Source organism: Pelobates fuscus, chromosome 3 (assembly GCF_036172605.1).
Source record: "Pelobates fuscus isolate aPelFus1 chromosome 3, aPelFus1.pri, whole genome shotgun sequence".
Taxonomy (NCBI): domain Eukaryota; kingdom Metazoa; phylum Chordata; class Amphibia; order Anura; family Pelobatidae; genus Pelobates; species Pelobates fuscus.
The window spans coordinates 230,471,109-230,496,118 of NC_086319.1; the positions used below are offsets into that span (position 1 = coordinate 230,471,109).

At 34.5% G+C, this 25,010-nt stretch overlaps 1 protein-coding gene across 2 annotated transcripts in view; it reads right to left on the bottom strand.

The window, feature by feature from the left end:
* Positions 1–12,463: 12,463 nt before the first annotated feature.
* SEMA3A (semaphorin 3A) overlaps positions 12,464–25,010 on the bottom strand; it is a 215,872-nt gene continuing 203,325 nt past the window's right edge. For both annotated transcript variants that reach the window (XM_063448192.1, XM_063448191.1), the window contains exons 16-17: positions 17,507–17,649; positions 12,464–15,573 (exon numbers count right to left, since the gene is read on the bottom strand). In XM_063448192.1, the coding sequence (XP_063304262.1) occupies positions 15,118–15,573; positions 17,507–17,649 (599 nt within the window). In that variant the 3' untranslated portion in view covers positions 12,464–15,117. The remainder of the gene's footprint in view (positions 15,574–17,506; positions 17,650–25,010) is intronic.

Here is a 25,010-nt window from a genome sequence, read left to right on the forward strand (position 1 = left end):
TTAATCAGTACGTCGTTTATAATCTGTATTCAGTTGTGGGATTCTTAATAAAGCAACAATTCTGATCGATATCTTGCCCAGAAACACAGAAGGAGAAGGAAGCATTCTGAGAATCATTCTAGTTCAAAACCTTAAAAGCGTTTAGTATGCACAAGTCTGTGCAGAGTATTCAGAAGAGGTGTTCAGTTTTGCAATTGGGATACGCAATCTGCTTTAACAAAAAGGGAAATCCATAGAGGTTGGATCCATTTCTGCAACTGGGCAAACTATTTCCCTTTAACAAAATTGATTAGAAGGTAGCTTGACTGAGACTATGTCAATAATATCTAATCAATTAGGACTGTAGCAATATGATAATAGGTTTAAGTCTAGTTGGGTATTTGATAGTTTAAAATTAGATAGGTCAAAATGTAACATCTCATAGACACAATAATTGTGCAGTTATAATGAAGTTTTACATTTAATATACAATGCAGTAAGTGTGATAACACCTGCATTCATAATAAAATCTAATTTAATTCAACCACACATGATTATTTGTTAGAGTATGAAATTCAGTAATTTAACTAAATGTCAATTTCAAATTGTAATAGGTCAAAAATTATTAAAATTCGTTGCCTTAGATACTTTTACCAATTGCGCTTTTTTGACCTTAAATTTGAAATTCACTTTTTAACAATTCACATTTTAGTGAATACCCATGATAGAAATCCAGTCAAATAAAATTAACAAAAATCACTACAACAACTTTAAAGAATCTGAATTACTCTGGTTAAGACATGTTTTGTTAGTTTGACATACTCAAAGAATCAGATCCCAACTCAATTTGGTGACTGATACTTTTACTTAATGTCAGCAAAATATCAATAAGCATCCAGTTATCCATCAGTAAGTAGCATTATTATTGCATTGTTACACAAAGACTTCTGTTTTAAATGAAGTCAACGATGACACATGTTCTCTCATATAATAATGTGCGTTATAATACATTGATGTGTAAATGATATGGACAACAATGCATTTCAACAAGATGAAGAATATTTCTACTTTGAATGGAATCCATTAATGTATGAAAACAGTTTTATCAAAATGAAAAGCTCTTATTGTATGGTGTCAAGATACACATTCATGGTCTGCGCCATCATTGTCAATCAGATGATAATGAAAAAAGTATCACATTGCTAAGATAACTGTCAGTAGGACTACAGCAATTCATGTCCTGCTGGGCATGCATAGCACTTGCTGACCCTGGATTCCAGAATGGTCTTTAACAAAAGTTCATCTTAAGGTGTCAAGTCCTTTACTGATGCTTATAATTTAAAAGAAATTCTTGTCTTTACAAGTAATTGACTTAAATATTTTGTCATGTCAAACTTTTATCTCAAAGTTATGTATTCAATAAATCTATATACTTATATTTTTAATTGCAAGAAATATAGAGATAGAGTCATTATACAATTTCATATAGATATTTGACATAAAAATGTTGATTTTGTTAAGTATACATTAATGAACAATATAGACTTTTAATTTGATTAAACTGTGATGGGGATCACTAATTTATACTCTCCCATTACACAAATAAAAAAATATTCAGTAACTCAGTAAGAGAAAATGGAAGTTTATTCAGCCATTCCATAATAGACTCAACAATATGGAAAGCCAGTAAATCTGGTGACTAAATCACTGGTGGTTTATAAAATATTTTTTATCAGCAGAAAATGAAATACAATACTTTATTCTGATACTGCTAAATCATCTTAGTTTACACTGCAAATGTAAAGTCAGATGCCATGTTTGCACAAATTATATTATATATATATGAATATACAAAACTCCAGCACTCATCGAAAAGTTTATCTGCAATAAGCCTAGGTGCAAACCCACACAAATATGTAAACATAATCATTGGCAGCACTCCAAAAAAAGAGTCTTTTTACAATACATGCCCAACAAAATTGACGTTTCAATCCCCTATAGTATTGATAATTAACCTTATGACGTCAATTTTGTTGGACATGTATTTGTATAGACTCTCTTTTGGACGTCCTCTGATTGCGGTGTGTTTTATTTATATATATATATATATATATATATATACACACACACAATGTAAAACACAATCTGTTTCCAAATTATTTTTTATTTTTTTCCTGGGGATGTGGCTGTCTTTAGAATCTTTATTGACTGTGTCAAGAGATATACTAAGATAAAGTAGGGACTACCTTGTCTCAGTATATTTCCTCCACCTGACACTTCTAGACTCTGGGCGGAGCTAGAAGTGTGGACTGCAGGGAATTAGCTTTATCTATGGAGCATCTCATGGGTTCCTCCATAAACCTCAATGCTGTGCTGTTGCACAGGAGCTGAAGAGATGGCGGTGACCTAGAGGGACAGGTTTAGGTAAGTAGAACTCACCTTTATGTGCCTCCTCCAGGCCACTGGACCCCCTGCTGTAATGTCACTGTTGGGGGTCTTTGCAGATTCTGCCCTAAAGTCCCCAGACTGTAACAGTGCCCCTTTAAACATCAACAATGTTCAGCTATTCTAGAAATCATTTTGTGTTGTAAACAGGGTAACTCATTTTATTATTAGCAAGACCCATTTTATAACTGTTTCACAATTACAGTTATTATTAATTAATTATTAATATTATTGGTATTTTTATAACTCCAACATATTCCCTAGAGCTTTACAATATTACAAAAAGGGGAAAATTGACAATAAATTAGACATTTACAAAATGTTGCAGGAACAATAGGTTGATTAGGACCCTGCTCAAACGAGTTTAGTGTCTAGTCTTCCATTAATCCAATCTCAAAGAGGTTTCTTGACAATTAGACAGCTCAAAAAAATGAATGTCATAATTTATCATTAGAGATGTCCCGAACAGTTCGCCAGGACTGTTCGCTGGCGAACATAGCTTGTTCACGGTTGCCGCGGCGGGCGAATATATGCGATGTTCGGTCCGCCCCCTATTCGTCATCATTGAGTAAACTTTGACCCTGTACCTCACAGTCAGCAGACACATTCCAGCCAATCAGCAGCAGACCCTCCCTCCAAGACCTTCCCCCCTCCATGACGAATAGGGGACGGACCGAACATCGAATATGTTCGCTTGCCGTGGCGATCGCGAACAAGCTATGTTCGCCGGCGAACTGTTCAGGACATCTCTATTTATCATCACTTGATGCAAACTTTTTCCATTCTATGGATTTTCTTTGTTGAGGGTGTCAATAATAATAATTCATGTAGATGGAAAGAATAGCTAAAAATATAACAGAGGTACTCAGATATGATTATGATAATATTCTTCCATTGTAGTGGGTTTCACTGGGGTAACTCCATCAAAAATATTTTGTTCACATGTCTACAGCAGTGGTTTACTTACCTCATGGTCTTTGATGATATTGGGATCTAGAACTACTACAAATGTTGAATTTAGACTGATGTGGGTGTTGATAAGATAAACATATTTAGGTGAAAAAAATCTGAAAATAATCATTTGTATGAGTAGTACTATTGAGGATGATAAACTAGACCTGAACCGTACATCATCTTACTAAAGCTTTTACTAGATTACTGCCCTCCTAAACTGAACATAACATTGTGCTCTTTGGACCAGCCAGACTGACAGAATTTTATAGTCATCTGCTTAGCTACTAAGACCCAGATCTGTGCTAGAGCAGTGCCCTGTTGTGGTTCTCTGACAGTTTTGAGAATAGTGCTTTCTTTAAAAAGACAACTACAACATTTAATGGTTCTGAGGCTCCTGTGATCACAATAATCTTTCCTATTTTATTAATGCTAAACATCTGTCCTCCTGACAAATGTATCCATTCTATTTATAGGAAAACTATTCATTAGAATAGCTTGATGTTTTACCATTCAGGGAACCACTACTGGAATTTCCCCTTGAAATTTACTTTACATTCAACTTATCTGCTTCTAGACTGATCACACACTATCTGGGGATGTGTTGTGTTAATTATTACCTGATGCTAAATTCAAACTACAAATTTAGAAAATTTCCCAAGAAACCAATTATATTGGTTTTACCACCTCTGCTTGATGAATGATCATTTCATTATTACTTGGAACAAGTGAACTTATTCTGAGACAGAAATATGTAAATCACAAAATAAATCACTCATCACAGATAAAATTATATATATATATCCATTATTGATTATTGGTACTGGGGATATTAAATTTCCATTTTAGGCAAAGTACCCAACAAACACAGAGATTAACGTTAAATTCATGGCTAAAGATTGTATTTGATTAGTAACTCTATTAGGAGAAGTGAAGTATACCTTTCATGGCATGTTCTTTTTACTTCTTTCCTCGACAATTGGATGTATTCTATGTATGGAATTATAGTAATGATATAAAACTGATGCAAATTGATGATGAAACATCTCAGAATAAGGGAGCAGGCTGTTTAGGTGAAAATACATATCTAGTGGTTTTGCAGATGCAGGGTTGTTGATGAAATAATGTGTAAAAACAAATTTAAATAAAGTTTCTCATTGTGGACACAAGTAGGCTCTTACACTATCAGTTTTTACAAAATTATGCAAACCACAACTGCATGCCTTTTCAGTGTGGGGAGAAAGAAAAATGCTCACATGGAATAGATTTGATGGTTGTCAAAGCAGGCCACATACGAATTCTTTCTGCAGGAAACCTGTCTGTGGATCTCATAAAACAGAACAGAGTAGTGGATGAAAAGGGTACCATAGCAGCAGTATTTTGAAAAATGATAAACAGACCTCTTCCAACTTTTTCCAGTGGCTGAACTGCATAGTGACATTCCACACGAAAAACCTCAACTGCTACTCATGATTCCTGTCAAAACCAGTTCAACCAAGAGTAACCCTGTTTGAAATATTTTTTTTTACATGAAAACATGATGGTTATTATATTTTAAGGTTTAATTAAGTATCACACATTATAATTGTTACATACTGTAATTTATAACCATGGTAACTAATGCTAATGAGTCTCAAATCACCTTCAGACAGGGAAGAAGCTGGTCACACAATCTTTATCTTTATTGCTGGCTCTCCAAATAAGGGTGGAAGTATAATGGTATTTACAGAATGATTTCTTTATTCACAGCAAAATCACACCAGAATTATGCTTAAAAAAGATAATTAAATATTTTCATTATCACCACCAATTCTACACAGCCAAAATAAATGGTTTATTAATAACCCTGTGGTGTAAAGATATTCAATATGTATGCTTTATTTCAAGGATAAAAATGATCAATTATATTATTTTATTTTACCTTTTTTTGTGATGAAGTAAGAAAATTGTAAATTTTTAACTGATAATAGGAAGTATACAAGTGCACCATTAACGCGAGTAAAAGTGCTTTTTTTGAGCCCTTTAGTGAATACCAAATGGCGTTGTAGTTCTTATCGTTTACTATTCAACACTTCCTAAATTGTACTTGAACAGCATAGGTACTAAGTGAATATCAATACAATAGATATCTTAGATTTGGTGCCATACCAATTTTGCACACTACATGGTTGTAGCTGTGGCTGTATGGCCTGTTGCTAATGTCCGGTTTAGATATAAGCCATTCCAATCAGCTTTTCTTTCCATCCAATATGATTTTGCAGAATTGTGGAGCATTCATTTTCATATGCCCCCACATATTTTATAGCTAACAATTTATATATGATGCCACTGCTAGCCACAAATAAAAAACTATTTATTGATATTAAGCATATTTGTCCTGACCATGGCAGCATTAAACAAATGGGTTAACATCTCACCTCAAAGCCAATAGACTAAGCTCAGACTCTGCCCCAGTATATTGATCAGTGTAATTAATATGTATATATATATTGATTCAATTCATCTCTATGAGGAGATGCTGATTGGCCAGGGCTGTGTTTGAATTGTGCTAGCTCTGCCCCTGATCTGCCTCCTTGTTAGTCTCAACCAATTCTAATTCTAATTTGCTCATTTCCTGTGACCGTAATCTCTTTACCCTTGCTCCTTGCTGTATTAACATGCCTCTTATAACTGCCTTATGGGCTAACCATTGAGTAGTGACATTAGTCTGGCAGTTAACGTGATTTCTAAAAAACATTTCTACCTGAGATTGCAACTTTGGGAGATATTCTTCACTATCTAATAAGCTCTCATTTAGGCGCCAAGAACTCTTCCCCCTTACAGAAAATGGCACTTTTATCTTAATGCTTAGAGGCGCATGGTCTGACCACGTTATTGAACCTATTTGTGCGCTAATTGCAAAGGGCAAGGTTTTAATGTCCAACAGACAGAGGTCTATTCTAGTAAAAGTTTTATGTGCAATTGAATAGTAAGTAAAGTCCCTCTCACTTGGGTAAAGATTACGCCAAAGGTCATAGTAATCAAAATCATGCAATAAATTCCTTAAGTATTTACCAAGGTAAACTGATGACTGTTTCGGTGGTTTATCCTCTACTCTTTTGATATCGAAAGAGGGGTCTGGAACACAATTAAAATCCCCACAGATAAATATATGTCCCACCCTATATTGCTCTATCTTTCGAAAGGTCATAGTGAGAAACGATTTTTGCTTATCATTTGGTGCATATAGTGACACTATAGTTACTTGTAATCCGTTTAGTAATCCAACCAAAATCAACAGTCTCCCATCATTCCTAATATATTGTTTATCAGGAATAAAACACCAATCGCAATGAAAATAAATTGATACCCCAGAGGTGATCTATCTCTACTTATAAACAAAACTATATTTATATTTGTTATATATATGTATATATAGTTTTGTTTATAAGTAGAGACAGATCACCTCTGCATTTTTTGCAATTTAGTGTATAAATATTAAAGGAGCACTATAGGGTCAGGAACACAAACATGTATTCCTGACCCTGTATCGTTAAAACCACTATCTAGCCCCCTTGGCCCCCTTTGCCTCCCTAAAGAGAGTAATCTTACTTGTATTCAAGTCTGAAGCTGCTGCCTCTGCCTGTGAACTTCCTCTGACATCATCAGAAGTGGTGGCCTGATCCAATCACAATGCTTCCCCATAGAATTGGTTCCCCACTAAATTGCAAAAAAATGCAGAGGTGATCTGTCTCTACTTATAAACAAAACTATATATACATGTATTCCTGACCCTGTAGTGTTAAAACCACTATCTAGCCCCCTTGGTCCCCTTTGCCTCCCTAAAGAGAGTAACATCTTATTTGTATTCAAGTCTGAAGCTGCTGCCTCTGCCTGTGAACTTCCTCTGACATCATCAGAAGTGGTGGCATGATCCAATCACAATGCTTCCCCATAGAATTGGTTGAGACTAACAAGGAGGCAGATCAGGGGCAGAGCTAGCACAATTCAAACACAGCCCTGGCCAATCAGCATCTCCTCATAGAGATGAATTGAATCAATGCATCTCTATGAGGAAAGTTCAGTGTCTGCATGCAGAGGTTGGAGACACTGACTGTTTGGATGCATTTTAGGCAGCCATGACCCAAGAAGGATCTCTAGCAGCCAACTGAGGAGTGGCCAGTGAAGTTATCACTAGGCTGAAAAGCAAAAAGCCTAAAGGTAATGATTCTACTCACCAGAACAATTTCAATTAGCTGTAGTTGTTCTGGTGACTATAGTGTCCCTTTAAACCTTCTATTTATGTTAGTGTGCCTTTAAAACACATCAACTATCCATATATCCTGTCTTAATGTTCTGTGAAAGTTAAATTAATTGGAAGACGGTCAAGGAATGAGCGAAACCATTGTTACACACTACTGTGGAAAAAAGATAATTAACTATTATTTCAATATTTCCTTCTATATACATTTTTCATGTTGACCTTTAACTAGAAGAAATCAATTTGTCTTAAGACAAGCCCTTTCATGCTACCACAAAGAAAGTGCATTGTTCCAGGAGAAACTATTGCTTCCACAAGCTGGCGGCTGCATACAATAACTTCCAGCAGAAATTTTAGAGGATAACATGGGAATTTAACAATGATTAGTTTAGACATTAAGATAGTCTGAGAAGAAGGTGTTGTGCTTGTAGTTCTGTTAAGAACTATGTTTAGAAGTATTGAAGTTAGAGGAGATGGAAAAGTTAATTTCTGAGGGTGTAGGTGCTTGCATGCAGCGTGTATGATGCAACACCTGGCTGAGTGCTATACGAGTTACATTCCAGAGTTATTTTAAGACAGGTGTCGCCTCATCATTCCCTCTAGAACTAGTCATTATTGCAGTGTTCTATATTTTTTTTTTTCATTGAACTTGACATTTCAATTTAATTTAAAACACTGGAAACAGTTGAATATTACTCAACTTTCATAGATGACAATCAGACTCCTGTACTAAAAAAAACATTTTTATTCTGAACATGTATATATTATATTGGGTCCTGTGTGTGTGATTGATGCACTGTACTGTAATGTGAATTTTAGAGGAACTCATCAGTGAATTTTGTATTTTATTTTACTTTTTAGTAGATATACTCCAAAAGGAAATGTATTCATTTTTCTGTGTGGATTTTTTGGGAGGGTATATGACAAAAAGATCTTCGAAATCATCATTTTTATAAAAAAGAAAAGAAAATGACAGACTTCAGCACAAAGCAGTTCAAAAAACTGCTGTCAGCGGTCTTATATGGTAGTTAAATATGCTGCCCTCTGGCTTATGTTGTTGGACTTTATGACCCAACAGACCTATATCTTCTGACCAATGATCTTGTCCCATATGATTCTCCTTACCAAGTGGTCTCTGTTTTTAATTCAAATCCATGTGGCCTTGTCTGCCTTTCACTCTCATGCCCTTTTTTCTGTCCATTCTCACCCAGATATTCTCTTTAAGACCTTTCCTGAACATCTATTCCCGATACTTTACAGTCTCTCCTACAGATCTCATAGAGCAGATTGTGCAGTACCATCCCATTTCCCAACCTAAGGTTTTGACTGTGATCATCCTGGCAGCTTTGCTTCATTACATAAATAAAGCCAACAAATTATTCTATGCTTTTCTCAGGTTTTCAAGAAAGTGCAACCTTGCAATTCCTCTCTCTATATGTTTTTTATTTTATAGATCATGTTAACCTTTTAGGTGTATATCTCTTATTTGCTTTGAAAGTCTTGTATAAAGATTATGGAAGAAAACTAAAATGGAGTCAAAAACTATTTGAGCAACCTTTGATAATAAATGTATCCTTCTAATGATAATTCCATTACCCAGGCCCTATGGCACATCATTTTGCATCATGCCAGCATTTTCTCACACACAGTAAGACTCAAGTTTCTAATTACATTGCTAGCACATTAAGGAATATTTTGATAGATTTGAAAGCCATTTTTATTATGGGTTCATGGATGGGACATGTGCTACCCAAATCTAATACCACAACATTTTTGGAACCAATCCAATGGAGATGACAAGGTTTTCTTAGTTATGAAAACTGCAACTTTCATCTCTTTTCAAGAAATGTTTATTTAACAACAGAGTACATGCCAAAAAGAATAATTTACAGCAGCAAGTCTTATTACATTTCCTCTCCAGTTTGTAATTCTCCCATAAAATGTATTGATAAATATAGTTATTAAGCATACTTTCATTCTTCGGCTTGTTGATAGAAATACAGCGTGTGCACAAAAACAGCAACATCATCACTGCTATGCCACAGTTTACGGTTGACATTTGGGCTTCTGAAGGGTATAAATATACTGTACTTGAGCACATTGAAATGGAGTACCTATAATTATCAGTACATTACATTATACCTCCTTACTATTTAAAAATATTTACATCTCATTTGGCTAATGTTTAGGTAGCAAAACCAAACTATTAAACACATACCATTGATATCACTAAATACTGCATAAAACTGGATCATAAACTGTTCATTCACATGCAAAGCATTTCTCTCATGTCTTTTTTTTCCCCCATACAGTAGTTGCTCCAAGTAGGCCATGAACTGTACAATTACTGCTAGGTTAGATTTTGCACAATCTCTGCCAAATGTTTAGTCAATGGTGGTCAAGATACAAATTTCTAATAGTTAATGGTTCATGATCATGATGATGGTGGAAGACTGTATTGCCTAAAAGGATTCATACATTTTGAGAGGTGTGTGCTTTCTATATTAGACTGCTTAGTTCATATACAGCGATTTTGTTTTCGAACAACTATTGCACTTTATAGACATCTGTGCTACATACCATCGGTCGAATGGGTTATTAAGGATTTTTGTGCCAGCGTAGAAATGCTACTATCATTGCAAAACAACATTGTGCTACTGAACCATTGGATAGAGGCGTTGTGGTAAGAAAATAGAAATATAGATAAAAAATATTCTGAAACAAGTATATGTTTTGGATCCATGGAGATATTAAAATATAGAAATGATTAAATATTTTTTTTGGTGCGGAATAATTGCAGGATAATAGAATAAACGAGAACCAACATTGCTAAATACTCTTTACAAACATAACCATAGTATTTTTATTTAAAATATACAAAGGGCATGTGATGGAAGTATATTTTATACTATGTTAGTGTTGGGAAAAAAATTGACTGTTGCAGCTACACGTCGCTAAGCTACTAGCAAAAAGGTTGCAAGACATGTTTATTGTTAAGATGTCATACTAAGCCACTTCAGCATGGATTTTGTTGAAAAGCAACGTTGATCCACATTATCCCCCTTTACATATCTATCTATAGTTTAACAGAACAGAACAAAATAAACTGCATTTCTAAAATAAAGCAATTGGCACTTTCTGTAAAGGGACACTCTAGGCCCTATAACCATTTTTTCTGAAGTAGTAATAGTCCCTAGAGTCCCCTGATGCTATCCCTCCAGTCATTTTGAAACCATTGTAAGTGGTTTAACACTGAATGAGGATCCATAACTTCCTACAGCCCAGTCCCCACTGGAGGTATGTCTAAGACAGATATGTAACTATCCCTTAGTCATACCAATTCATGTCAGCAATGGGTGACTATAATAGGGAAAGTGAGCAGCCGACACATAGTTTATCACTGCCACTCATTACTTCTCTGGATAATGCTTTCTCAGAGTGAAATCAGCAGCAATCACAAAGAAACCAATAACATTTCTCTAGTATAGACTGTAAGCTCGTTTGAGCAGGGCCCTCTTCAACCCTTCGTTTATGTGAGTTTTCTTGTAATTGTCCTGTTTATGGTCAAACCCCCCTCCCCCCGTAATAATTTTGTAGCGCTACGGAATCTGTTGGCGCTATATACATCCTAATAATAATAATAATAATAATAATAGTTCAGTGCAAGCAAAATATTGTTTATTTTGCCTGAATAAACTCCCCAACCCTCCACATATTTCATATACAACATTATTTGATTTAGATCAACATTTTAAAAGAAATATCTAATAAGGATATTATTTTAAAAGTTACTTTAACTCTATGCAGTCTATATGCTAAATCAGTTTATGTCATAAGAAACTAAAAAATAATTTAGAAAAGTATGCCATAAGATACATATACATTCATTGTAAAACAATGGAGTAATAATTAAGGCACAAAAGAAAAATGGTCAATTTAAAAGTATATAGATAGATTTTCAGCATTCATTTAGCTTCCATGACAAAAAAAAACAAAAAAAAAACTGTTAGCAATTCATATACTACAAAGACTCATGAAGGAGCTGATAATCAGAGGGGTCGGGCATTAAAAGGGTTTAACCCTTAGTAAATACTTATGAAGAGAACATGTAGTAGCAATTAATATATCCAAATTTACACAAGGTGCAAAAAGAGAAAAGTACTTGAGCCGATTACATGTATATTGTACCTTTTCATAACGCACACATTATCCATAGCTATAAGCCAGGCATGAAATCTCTTATCATTAATATGTAAAAGACAAGCTCATTTATCACATTTCATATGAATGGATATAATTGGCTTAGCTTATTTTTATATAGACATATGTTTATGACATCGTGGGACTACATATATATTATTGATAAAGAAGAAAAAAACTAAAGACTTGAGCTTTACATTCTATGTATTTCCGCTAATAATAATAAATATATATATATATATATTTTTTTTTTTTTTTTTCTTTGTAATAAAACAGTACAGTTGTAATAGAAATGGCAAGTTGTCCCATGCAAGTTGTCTGGAAAAAAAATCAACCAATTAATGTTTTTTTTTTTTATCTTTGTCAAAATCATAGAAAACATGTTAAATATTTGATCTAAAAGTTTCTGCTATCTGCACCATCCAGTTTAGTAAATTTTATATTTTTTAAATCAGATTTATTTATCAAGAGTGAAAAGAAAGCTCTCATTAATTAGAACTACCGGTATAAGGAATTGACTTTAATTATTTATTCAATAAACATAGTCTTAGGACTTTAATGAAGGAGAATATGGCACCCGGAATCTATTTCCACGAAAGTGCCATATTCCCAAATATATCTCAATATGAAGCCTCTTAACATTGTTTTGGACTTTAATAATGAGAACTCAGTTATCAACAGGTTGTCTCAAACTGAGCTCAGAAGCAAAGATATCACATTAGCTTGGCCTTTTTTTGTTGTATAATAAAAGTGATATTTTTTTTAAAGAACTAGTATACTGTGAAAAGGTGACGAAATACATATTGCATATATATTGCAAACTTCTTTAATTTGGGAAGGGATACCACAACATACAATATTTTGACCTAGTTAATATAAATCATGTATGATTGTACATGAAAGAAATTTGCAATATATGAAAGGTGTCTCGTGCTGCTTGTCTACAGTTTCCTATATTGAATTGTTGAGGGCTGCGGTACTTTATGAATTTGAGTACTGGACACCAAAGCTAACTATACATTTATGGCTATTCCTCGTGTTCACTTGGCCTACATTAAATTAAATAAAACCCTTTGTGTTCGCATTTTCGGAACTAAGTAATTTATGTAATGTACTTGAAAGTTAATACGTCGTTTTCCTAAAAATATAAGACAATGTAAAAATGATACTTTAGTTATTTTATTATTTTTTTGTTTTGTTTTTAGTTTAAACAGATTATTTCTGTAGAATTTTTTTCCGTTAGCACACAGAGGTAGGATTGATTTCAGGGATATTATCTGGCCTATTAGTATGATCACATTCTCCAAAATGCATGGCTTAGGGATGCTGATCTGTGGAGCATGTTTGACAGGTGTGATGTGCAATTTTGGGATTTATTAAAGCAGAAATACTAATTAGAGCTATCAAACATCCTACTAAAACAAGCAGTCTGAGCTATGTTAAAAATAATAGCTTAATAAGTGGTATTAGAAAATGATCAAGTAAGCAATACACGAACGCAAACTACTACAAATTCATGAACTTAGTACATATGAGTAAGAAAAAAGTAACAGAAATCAAAGTGACTAAAATATATATGACAAAATCATACAAAACATTTTAAATATTTAATCTAGAAGTTTCTGCTAACTGCACACCACACTTAAGTAAATGTTATATTTTCAAATCAGATTCTATTTATTAAGAGGGAAAAGTGAACCCTCATTAATTGTTCAGTCATTTTGTACAGCTTGAATATAAATCTACATGCAATAAAATTAGTGCAGGCAAAATCAAACAAAAATAAGTATAATTATTGAGGCATAAGGGGTCTTTGAAAATATATATATTTATATATTTATTTATTTTGCTTTTGAAATAGTCTAAAAAATACTTTTCCCCTGCCTTAGTTTGTGAATAGTAAAAATGTAAATACCCAAATATGAGCTCCGTAATTTTTGCTGTGGAAAATTAGTACGACGTTTAAAATACACTGTGCAAATGTCGGTGTATAGGAGCTTCTGCCGAGATGTACATCTCATATTTAAGAACTTATGCATATTGTCTCATTTTAAAATAAAACATATATTTGCATTGTGGATGTACAGGGAATTGTCAACGCTTAATTAACACTTTCCACCCACTTTTTTCATCAATCGATTACCTTTTCTTGCAGATTTGTAGATCACTTTCTGACTATATCTGAGGACATTTTGACCATATACCATAAACCCTTAATAAATTAAACAGAATCTAGAAATATGAGATTTAGGGTCTTAGAAAAAGATCTTAAAAAGTGTGTGTGTGTGTGTGTGTTAACACAGTATAAGTGGTAAAAGGTTTCTTGTGCCTTAGATTGACATATATAAATGGTTTGCCCATTACTCATTGGATCCAAAACATTTTCACTTTATTCAGAATATGTCCAAACATAATAGAATGAAATATGTTTTTCAGTTAGGGAATGTTATACTTTATTACAGATGTTATTTCATATTATCCCCATAGATAAATAACAAATTATACATTTTCACTGTGTATTCACTGTGTTACGTGGTGCAATAATTTTCAAACAGAAGAAGAAAAATTAAACATAATAATTACAAAGAAAAATACCTTCAAAACAATGTCTATGCTATAGTTGTAAAAAAAAAAAAAGAAACTATCATTAACTGCAAATTTACTATGATACATTTAAATTAGAGGTAAGCAAATAAAAATTCAGATCAAGCTGGAAGGAGACATCAGTAGTAGATCAGTAACTCCACTTGCTTATCGGATAGTGAACAATTTATTGGTGCAGTTAATGGACTGCATTTTGTATATTCCCATGAACAGTCCTAAACTTGAATGAAAAAAACAAAAAGCACACGGAAGTTAGAAAGAAAATAAAAATCATGGATCCGATCTTAAGTTATGGTGTTGTCATCAGAAAAAGAATATACAACATTGTGTCTAGTTCCGGATGGTTAGAATTACTGACAAAAAGGCCTTTCTCATTTCAATGGCTGGGTCTTAAATGAATAGTTTCTTCTTGGGAAGGGAAGGAAGTATGAAAAACAACAATCTAATGACAATTGCTTCAAAAATGGGAAAAATAACTTTAGTCACATTGTCTTTAAAATCTTAAATGTTGACTATGTAGTCTAAGTCTATTTGGAAAGTTACTAATGTATTTTATTTAGACTTGGCGGAAAATTGGGTGAGCTTTCCACTTTGTAAACATCCAAATAATGCCATGAAAAACTTCATGAATATTGCATTTTTCCAGTTAAATGTCTATACAAATCCTACTCGGATGAAGTTTGAAGAGGTAATGCAAATCAGACACTTCTTGGTGCCCTTTCAAATTCATGGGTCCTCCTGTTTCTGCCTTTCTTATTTTCCTGTAGGTGCTTCCATTTGTTAGGATTGGCTTGGGCATTAGCATTTTTTTGGCGACGTTGCTTGCGATCTCTCTTCCATACTTGCTCACAGAACTCATCCATTGTGTTGAGATTTGGGTGGTTAATTAACTGCATAAAATCTCTATACCAAATTTTCTGAGTTGGCGACATACTATTTGATGGTTCTTTGTGCTTATGGTTATCTCCATCATCATCTTTATGAAGAAGCTCATCTAGTTGTTCCGTATCAATGATTTCCAGAGTTACTTTAAGCAAGGTTTGTACAAAACCATGTTCTACTGCATTGCAATAATAGACTCCAGAATCTTTTTTCTTGAGGACACGAAGCAGAAGACCATGTTCTGTCTTTATGGAACGATCGTCCACTTTTATCTGTTTTACAGGATAAGAAAAAAAAAAACATTAGCATATGATAAAATATACATGTTCATGTAATGAGGATCTATATTTAATTCTAATAAGTGATATTGCATGAATTATGTAAAATACAATTAGCATTCGGTTTTGCTTTAAATAATGAAATCTAGCTTGCTTTCCAGGTAATTATAGTTACAACTTTCCAATAATAAATAAAAATAATATAGTAAATTAAATTAATTTTCATTACCTACATTATTATTTCTAATTGCCAACATCTATATTACATAATATAATATTATAAAGCATGACGATAAAAGTTATATATATATATACACACACACACATATACACAAACACACACACACACACACACACATTTCATTGCATACACAGCAGCATGTCAGTTTTAACATTAAGTACAATTGTAACTTTATTTACCTAACTGAAAGACTAAGTAATTTAACAAGCTATTAACATTTTATATGAGCTTAACAGATAGCGTGTTATAAATACCAATGCCATAAAAAAAAACTTGTATAAAGTCCCTGTTGTGTGATGAACACAATAATGGAAAGTGGCTTATTTAGGTTTCACAACTGAAACAGTCTTTTGCTAAGTTTTATATAGTATTTAAAGCAATGTAAAAGGTCCATACCACCCTAACAGACATCCATTAGCACAAACCAAAAACTGAGATAATAAATACAATGTTTAAGGGATGTTAGATTTAAAGTAAACTGCTATTTTCCATTAATTCTGGAAACTTGTTAAAACCTACAAACACTGCAAAATGCCAGTATGAAACCTATTGCTTTATGATTTGCACATAAAATGTAATGGAATTAAAGTGAAATCAATCTTACACCACATTCTATTTTGTCACATCACTGATTATGGTCTTCGTTTAACATTTTTGGAGAAGCTTTTTAAAATACTGAAATATGATTTAAATATATGAAATATATGATCTAAATATAATTTTTTGTTTCAAAATATTAAATAATTTTAAAAGTTTATTAAAAATATTTAATAATAATTGTATAAAAAGCTTATCCAAAAATATTAAACAAGGCCTACATTTATTATAATAGGCTAAAATGTAAAATGTGTAGGCAGAATGTGGAAGTCGGTATTTGAATATAAAAATGTAAAGCTGTAAAGGAGCAGCTTTGTTATAAACGATTCCGAGAGTATGCACCCATACCCCATAATTGTGCATAGATGCATACATGTGAAAATGGCTGCCCATGTAGTGTTATGTATAACTACAGCATCGGATCTGTTATAACCCCCAGCAGCTGAACAGGCAGGTGAGGAGCTCTATAGATCTCCCTGTTCGGCCTCTGCACTGCTCTCATTGTAGGTCTGCACCTCCAGCCTGGTGCAGATCACTGCAGACACTCCTTTTCATTCAAATCTGCCATGGTTCAGACCTGCCTGACAACCCACTGGAGAACCAGAGCGTCCCACTAGATTACTAAGGCACCCACTGGACCATCAGGGAAAGAATAATTCCCATCCTTCAAAATGCCCAAAATGTAAGCAAGAGGGAATAGCAATAAAAATACACAACAGTGTAAACAAGCTAAACAGAAATACAAAGCCTCCCCACACAGTCACCACTCAACTCAACATACTACAGAGTTTTTGCACCCAGACCACTTCATTGGGATGAAGTTGCCTGTGTGCCTGTAGTGTCCCTTTAAGTTAAGTTTTGTCTGACATTAAGGCATCCAAAAACCCTCCTGTTTTATCACTTCTGAGCATTTACAATCCCCCTAGAAAATGTGATATCCGTTTTTCCAAAACAACACTGTTATTTTACCTGGCACCCTGCTGTCAATCAAATAATAAAGTAAAAGCCCTGATCCTTTTCAAGTGCAACAAGTCATAAGACAACACAGAAGCAAACTGTGTGAAATTAAAGTGTTAAACATTTAATTACCTCTTCCTTCTTCTCTTCATTCTGTTTCTGGAACTGCCAGAAGACCAGGGCACGCTGTGATTTAGGGCTGCATTCCAGGAATGTGCTACTGTTCTCAACTCCATAGATTATCTTTTCTTCCAGATTCTGTCTGTGTGGATCATCTGTAGGCAGGAAAGACAAGATGTTGGAACAAAATTTTTATAGGAGGAAACTTTATCTCAATACTATATTCTTTCAATAAGCAGCATACATTTCACAATTTTCAGTATTTCTATTATGGTAAAAACCACTTACTATAAATGTTATATTAAAACTAACTGTAAATAGTTTATGAAATCTAAGCACTTTTACAGATTCTGAGGGCTGTAGTTATCAAACAATCCATCCTCACATTGATCCCATTCACTCTCTGATACCCAGACTATATGCAGTATATTTTTAGCCACCTTGCATTCCTTCTATTGTCTTTACTACATGCTACTGGTGATTAAGTCTCCCTAGCCTGATTTTTCAAATTAATATTTGTTTAACTTGTTTTGGTTCCCCCCCATCCACGAAACTTAATGCTTGTATCATTCTTCAATACATAATTGTTCTATACATACCCAATGCACCCTATAATATTTTGGTTACCTCTGCAGTATTTTTACTTACACAAAATGTTTCTTATGTGTCATATCATGCAAAGAACCTCCTTTAATTGCAGAACAATGGGCAATCATTATGTTAGTTATATCCCTATTACCCTCTTTACTTGTATAGTTTCTGCAGGAATGGTAATGTTTACTTTGCAGGGTTTAAACACCTCTAGTGGCTGTCACCATGACTGCCACTTGAGGCATTTCCGTTCACAACGAGCAAGACTTGGCTATTTCAATCAGGTGTTCTACTCTCGCTGCGCATGCACACTATCCTTCCAAATGCTTTGGATTGGCTGAGCCAATCAATATTGATGACTTCAGCCAAGGAGGAATGCCAGCAGAATGGAGACCAATGCAGCGAGAGCTAAAAGATGAGTAAATCTCACACATCAAGCCATCATACAGCAAGAGGGACATTACTACAGACAAACTGAAACTATAGCATTCTAAATACACTAATGCTACAGTGTTCCTTTAAGGTAATAGATAACATTGCATATCATATAACACTTTGATATCATTGTTTAATGTGGTAGTTATATGGTAAGTCTATATATCTACCTCTGATATTACTCTGCTAATCCACAGTAGTTTTTAAGTATTGTATAATATTTTGAACATCAAAATGAAGCAATGTTATTGATGCTGCATACATAATAAATGACTGAGAAACATTTTAAAGTTAATATGTGTTATTTATAGTGCATGACTGTCTCTCTTAAAAGCACGTTTTCATGTACCTCACAGTCTCAGTGCTTAAATGACTAGAGCTAGTTGCCAGGGCCGCCATCAAAATTTTTACAAGCCAACTGGCTGTACCCCATACACACACAGGCTACCAGGCAGAGATATTACAACACAAGCTCCCAGAGAGAGATGCTCATTCTCAAATGTACATACACAGATATGCATTCCATTCATGCTCAATGGGATACACAGATACACAAACACAGGGATATACAGTTATAGATGCACACTGCCAGACACACTTATGCTCTGATACTGCCAGGCACACACAATACTAAATACACAGACACAAAATTACACTGACAAATACAAACACACTGCTACACATATACAAAAATCCTACTACACATACTCTGCAACACAAACACATTTCTAAACACACACCCAGCTACACACACATACATTTCTATATATGCACACACCCTGCTACATATATACACATACACTGCTACACATATACAGTACTACATACTATTAACACATATAATGTATATTTTATTTAGCCACCTCCCTTTCAAGGTCCTGTTGCTTCTAGTAGGGAATCAGGTAGACAAAGGGCTGAGGGCTCCTGTTGCCTCTTCAAACTTCCCACTCGGCTTCTATGAGCCGTGGGAGTAATTCAACTAGCATTATTTCCTCTCATTGGGCAGCCACTTAGTGTGGACTTAATGGCTGCTGTCCTATGGAGCTAGCCTTGCTGGTTGCAGTACTTTGAGTCAGTCAGAAGCCTTGGGAAACTGTAAGGGAGCACTTAAAGTGACCTCATAGAGGTGTAGACCACAATGCTCCTTTAATGAAGTGAGGAGGCAGAGGGCCGAGCAAGTAAATGTTTTGATCTCCCTGATGGCTATTAAAGGGTACCCTTACAGCCAGAACCCGAGCTTCCAGGTACAGGCAGGAACTGCCAGGCCTATGCCACCTTATGGGTAAACTGGCTCTGACTCCAGGAAGCATAACATACTCTTCCCAACTTTCATACAGTGCAACAGAATGCAATGTCTTATCACTAGGCCAACTGATTGCAATTTTGCCTGCAGGATATTGATCAAATTCAGACAACCAACGCCTGTGAAACTGATGACTCCTTGACTGTGAAAGTGTAGTTTAGTTTTGTAATGAGGCCCAAAGAAAGCCAATCTGTGTAACTTGAAACCTTGTTACACTGTAGTCTAAAATCCTTGGCATTCGATCAACAAGGTTTATAACACATGAAGGAACACATTGGACAATATTGAAGAGATAAAAGTTATGCATATTTTTGTCTTTCCTACTTAGACCTTGCTTACATTGGTTTTTTTTTTGTTTGGTTTTTTTTGTTTCAACAATATTTTACATTTAAACTGGCAAGTATAGCTTACATTTCATGTAATCAAGTCTTGTGGTTTTCAGTTAAACCAAATCTGGGACTGTATTTTAAAACCAGGCTTTGTATAAAGTACCACATTAGGAGAATGTTGGCTACAGGTTTATGGGAACAATTTACAATCAGTGGCAGTGTTATTGAGGAAGCAATCTCCAATCAATTATTTCCATAATATATTTATATTCATTGAATAGGGAGAAAAAACAATGCTGCTGAAATTGTTCTACTAATTATTTCCTTTCACGAAAAAACACTGTTTCCTGAGTATTAATCATGCTGTAAAAATCACTTTGCAATTATAGGCTATTATCCCCTTTGCATACAAGAAAATTGTGTTTATATACCAAATCTTCAAAACAAACCACACAATTTAGAAAATTAGTGTTTAAGGCAGTTGATTGACATAAAACAGGAGAATCCCATAGCACATGATAAAAACATAACAGCAGTGCAACATTCTGACAATGTCTAATTAATAGGAAGGACCACCAGTATACGAGGTGACAAGGTCACAATTTAAACGTAACCTGTTGGAAGCTGTTAAAATGAACAAAGCTGGTAGCCAATCAGAGCACTATTTCACAAGTATACTCTCTGAGTGAAGGTGTTCTACATCATGCCACACAAGAAGAAAGACCTTCTTTAGTGCTGGTTCACAACCAGTATACGTTTCATTAAAAAAAAAAAAAATGATATATAGGTTAGCTAAATTGCAGCATTTAGTTTCACAGAAATTATTATGCAGACAAATAAAAAATGTAGTACGTTGTTACATGTAAAATAAGCATATGCTTTAGTAAAATGCACATATGCATCTTAACCCTTTAAATATTAATACATTTGAAATATGATTATAGCATTACTTAAAATATATATATATATATATATATATATATATATATATATATATATATATATTATTATTATTATTTTTAAAGCACATGTTGCATGCGCTCTGGCAATCAGGACTGAAATATTTTATTTAACATGTAAAATAACAACCTTGATAGCGGGGTATTCTTCTGTGCTGAGCCAACTAATTCTGCATGGTCTGAAGTCTGTAAAACTGATGCTACAAGTCTTTGTTTTGTTAAAATAAAAATAAAAATAAAAAAAAATATATAAAAAAAACTTATGGATGACAGGTTTGTAATCTTGCATTTTTACCTTTATGTCTGATACTGCTATATGTTTATCTTCTATGGGGATTATATAAAAAGAACAATGTTTTGATAAGCTTCTAAAACTGGAGCTATTGGTCCTGATAAATATAAAATATAATTTTCACTAGAATTGTTCTTTAAATGTAACCCCCTATAAATCAATTATCCATGGCATGCCTTAGAAATTAATATGTCCAATTTTAAAGCGTGACAGCATTTTGCCATTCTCTGCTCCTTTACATCTTGGACCAAGAATGAGGTTTGCCTGTACATAAAAATAGACAATTCAGAACTTGGCCTATTTTCTTGGGTGGAGCTGAAAGTATTTTTTTAAAAAAAATTCTCACTTACCTGATTCCAGCACTGACGTCCCTTGGGGCTGGGTCAGGCTTCACCTCCAATCCTCCACTGCTGCGATTGCATTAGGATTACCCCATAGGAAAGCATTGAATCATGTGGGGTTTTAGTTGACACTGGATATCCTCATGCAAAGCAAGAGGACATCCAGCATTATTTAGCACACCAAAAGTCTGCTAAGGACCCATTAGCGCCTCTAGTAGCTGTCTGGTAGACAACCACTAGAGATGGAGTTAACCCTGCAACCCTATCAATAACTGCAATAATTACAATTGCAGGTTTCAGGGGACAGGGACACTGCACCCAGACCACTTCAATGAGATTCTGGATGCCTATAGTATCCCTTTAAGCAGAAAAGAAAATTAAGACAATAGAGGAAATGACAACCTGATTTGGTAGAGGAAACTTTTAAAAGGGAGTTGGCAAACTAATACAAAATTATCATAATAAAAAAAAAAAACTACTGGTGAGAGGGAATTTTGTTGGGTTAAATGGAAATGGAAAGGGAGATATTAGGAGTTCAGTAAAAATGGAATGAGGAAAGCCGAGGTAGGAAAGAAGACCATCTGAAGGGAAAAATGGATGTGGGGGAAGGAAAATGGATGGATGGATGGATGGTGACAAAATGCAAAAGTCAGAGTAAAAAAAAACACAAGAAAAATGCTTGAAATGAGAAAGATAGGCATTGGAAAGGCTGTAGAATAAAAGAGCAGAGAGCGGAAGGTTGAGGCTTAAAGGAAGTTCAAGGTGGACACTGAGGAAGACTGAAGTTCTAAAAGATGTGCATGGCAATCTGCAAATTAAGGAACAGTAAGTACAGAAATCCTACGATTCTAATAACTTTCAATATTAACGGATGGCGAGTAATTAGTATCAGCTTACTATTAGCAGTATACATGAAGCACAGATACACAAAGAACAGAGCTGGAAGCCAAGTCAAATACAACTTCAAGATTATAATCTTCTTTAGCTTAGAATTCCCAAAATTACAGTGTGAATATGTCTACTACAATACTCTTATCTGATGCTTTCTTGGCCTAAGAAATGTTTTTTTCGAATCTCTACATATGCAAACGTGACTATGCTCCTTGAGATTTTTTCGTTTATTTATAATCCTATGGAAGTTCACACTGCTTTGATCACTAGTATGATTGGAATCCTTTTCCAAGCAAACTGTTTAAACAGAAGACTCAGTAAAACAATAAACTTTTGTGAAATTACGGTTTATTTTTCCAAGCTCTCATCATTTTGATAGTGGATACAGTTATTTGAATGGCTCAGATAGAATAAAAATGTATGCACGCATCATATGGGAATTTGTAGCATATACATGCATGCACAGACAAAAGAAATAAAATAAAAACAGTACAAGGAAAATATAATCAACCCATACTAATTAACTAAACATTCTGGCTGTTTACTGTGCTAAGTAGAGAGATTCCATTTGCAGTTCATTAACTCTGATTGTGTGAGTCAGTCTAGGCCTATTTGCTTCTAAATAATAGTACAGGTACAGTCACATGGAACAAGCTGGAAGATTTGTGCATACTGGGTTCAAACAGCTTCTAGTCATAGTCTTTGCTTTGATGATTGGAATACTTGTTCTTAGCAGTATTAAAGTGTTACTCCAACCACCCTTACCATTTCAGTGATTTGAAGTGGTCATGGTGATAGGAGTCTGTATGTGAAATGTTTCTGTTTGAAATGTTGTACATTCAGAGAAATATTGCCCCCGGCACATGTAACTTAGGTAGCTTGGAACAGCACCTAATAACAAATCAATGCAAAACATTACATCTGTAAACAGCACGAGCATTATGCTGCTGACAAATGTAATAAGTAAACTTCCACTTTTTAGTCATAGCCTACAAGGGGATGCATGTGTCTCCCCTTCTCTATTTGCCCCTCCTTTGCTGCAGCCCTCCCAGGCTCTCTATACCCACTTTTTTTTTTAAATTGTCCCTGCCTCCTTCTCTACCCCTTTTGTTACCCACTCCCTCACCTCGTTGGCTCAAAGTGTGCAAAATGTGCTCTGAGATGGCAAAATAGAGAAGCCTTTGATTGGACCATGCAAGGCCCATGATAATGTCAGACAGGGGAGGGATATCAGCACCAGGAACTTCATCCTGCACTGGATTGCAAGTACATTAAAAAAAACTTTTTTTTCACGTTTCAACAAGAGCACCTAGCTAGGAATGTCCAACGTGCCATTTCTACTTTAAAAAAATAAAAAATATATATGTTAAAAACAGTGGTGTATTCTGGTTTTCTGCTGCCCTAGGCATGACAAAACTTCCAAATTTCTCTTCCTGACAGACACGCCCTCACTGATGCATGCACTGACATGAACTCACTTACAGATCCACAGTCACACATACTGTTTAACCAACACACACACTTTAACTGAAACATACACATTCACTGACATACACACTCACTCACTCATTCACAGTTACACACACACACGATCACATTCACTGACAGACACACATATACACTAACTGATAGACACATACACACTCACTGACAAGACACGCATGCATACTCCATGGCAGATGCACACTTGCTTAGTGTTTCACACAAACACACACACACACTGACAAGCACACATACACACTCACTGACAGACATATAAACACTCAGTGTCAGACACACATTTACTGACAGACACACACTCTCAAACTGAAAGACACATTGACACATGCATACACACTGACAGACACACACACATACCCACTCACTGACAAACACATATACACTCTCAATGACAAACACACATGCTCTCACTAACACATGCGCTCTCACTAACAGACACACTCTCACCAACAAACACACACACTCTCACAGTTTGTGTTTGGCATTTTTTAGGTGGATTTTTCTTGTTCTTGTTGCCATTTATCATTGTGTGGTTCAATTAAAACAGTGTTACTGAAGAGTCATGAAACATTGCAGCATCACGTCTTCCATAAAAAGCAATGCAATCATGGCAAATTGTTATCACAAAATAATCAGCAGTTTAATTTGTGTGCCATGATATGCAGATGCTGACACAAGCATGGTACAAAACAGAAGTAAAATTATTGAATACTAGAGCTCTTACCATCTAACAATCTGCATATATGTGTTTTAATTTTTTTGTTCACACAAGAAAAAAAAACACTGAAAAAAGTTTAAACATTTAAAATTGTTATTCTAGATCTTCAAACATTAATTTTAGACTGATGCTTGATATTAAAATGTATTTGCTTTTA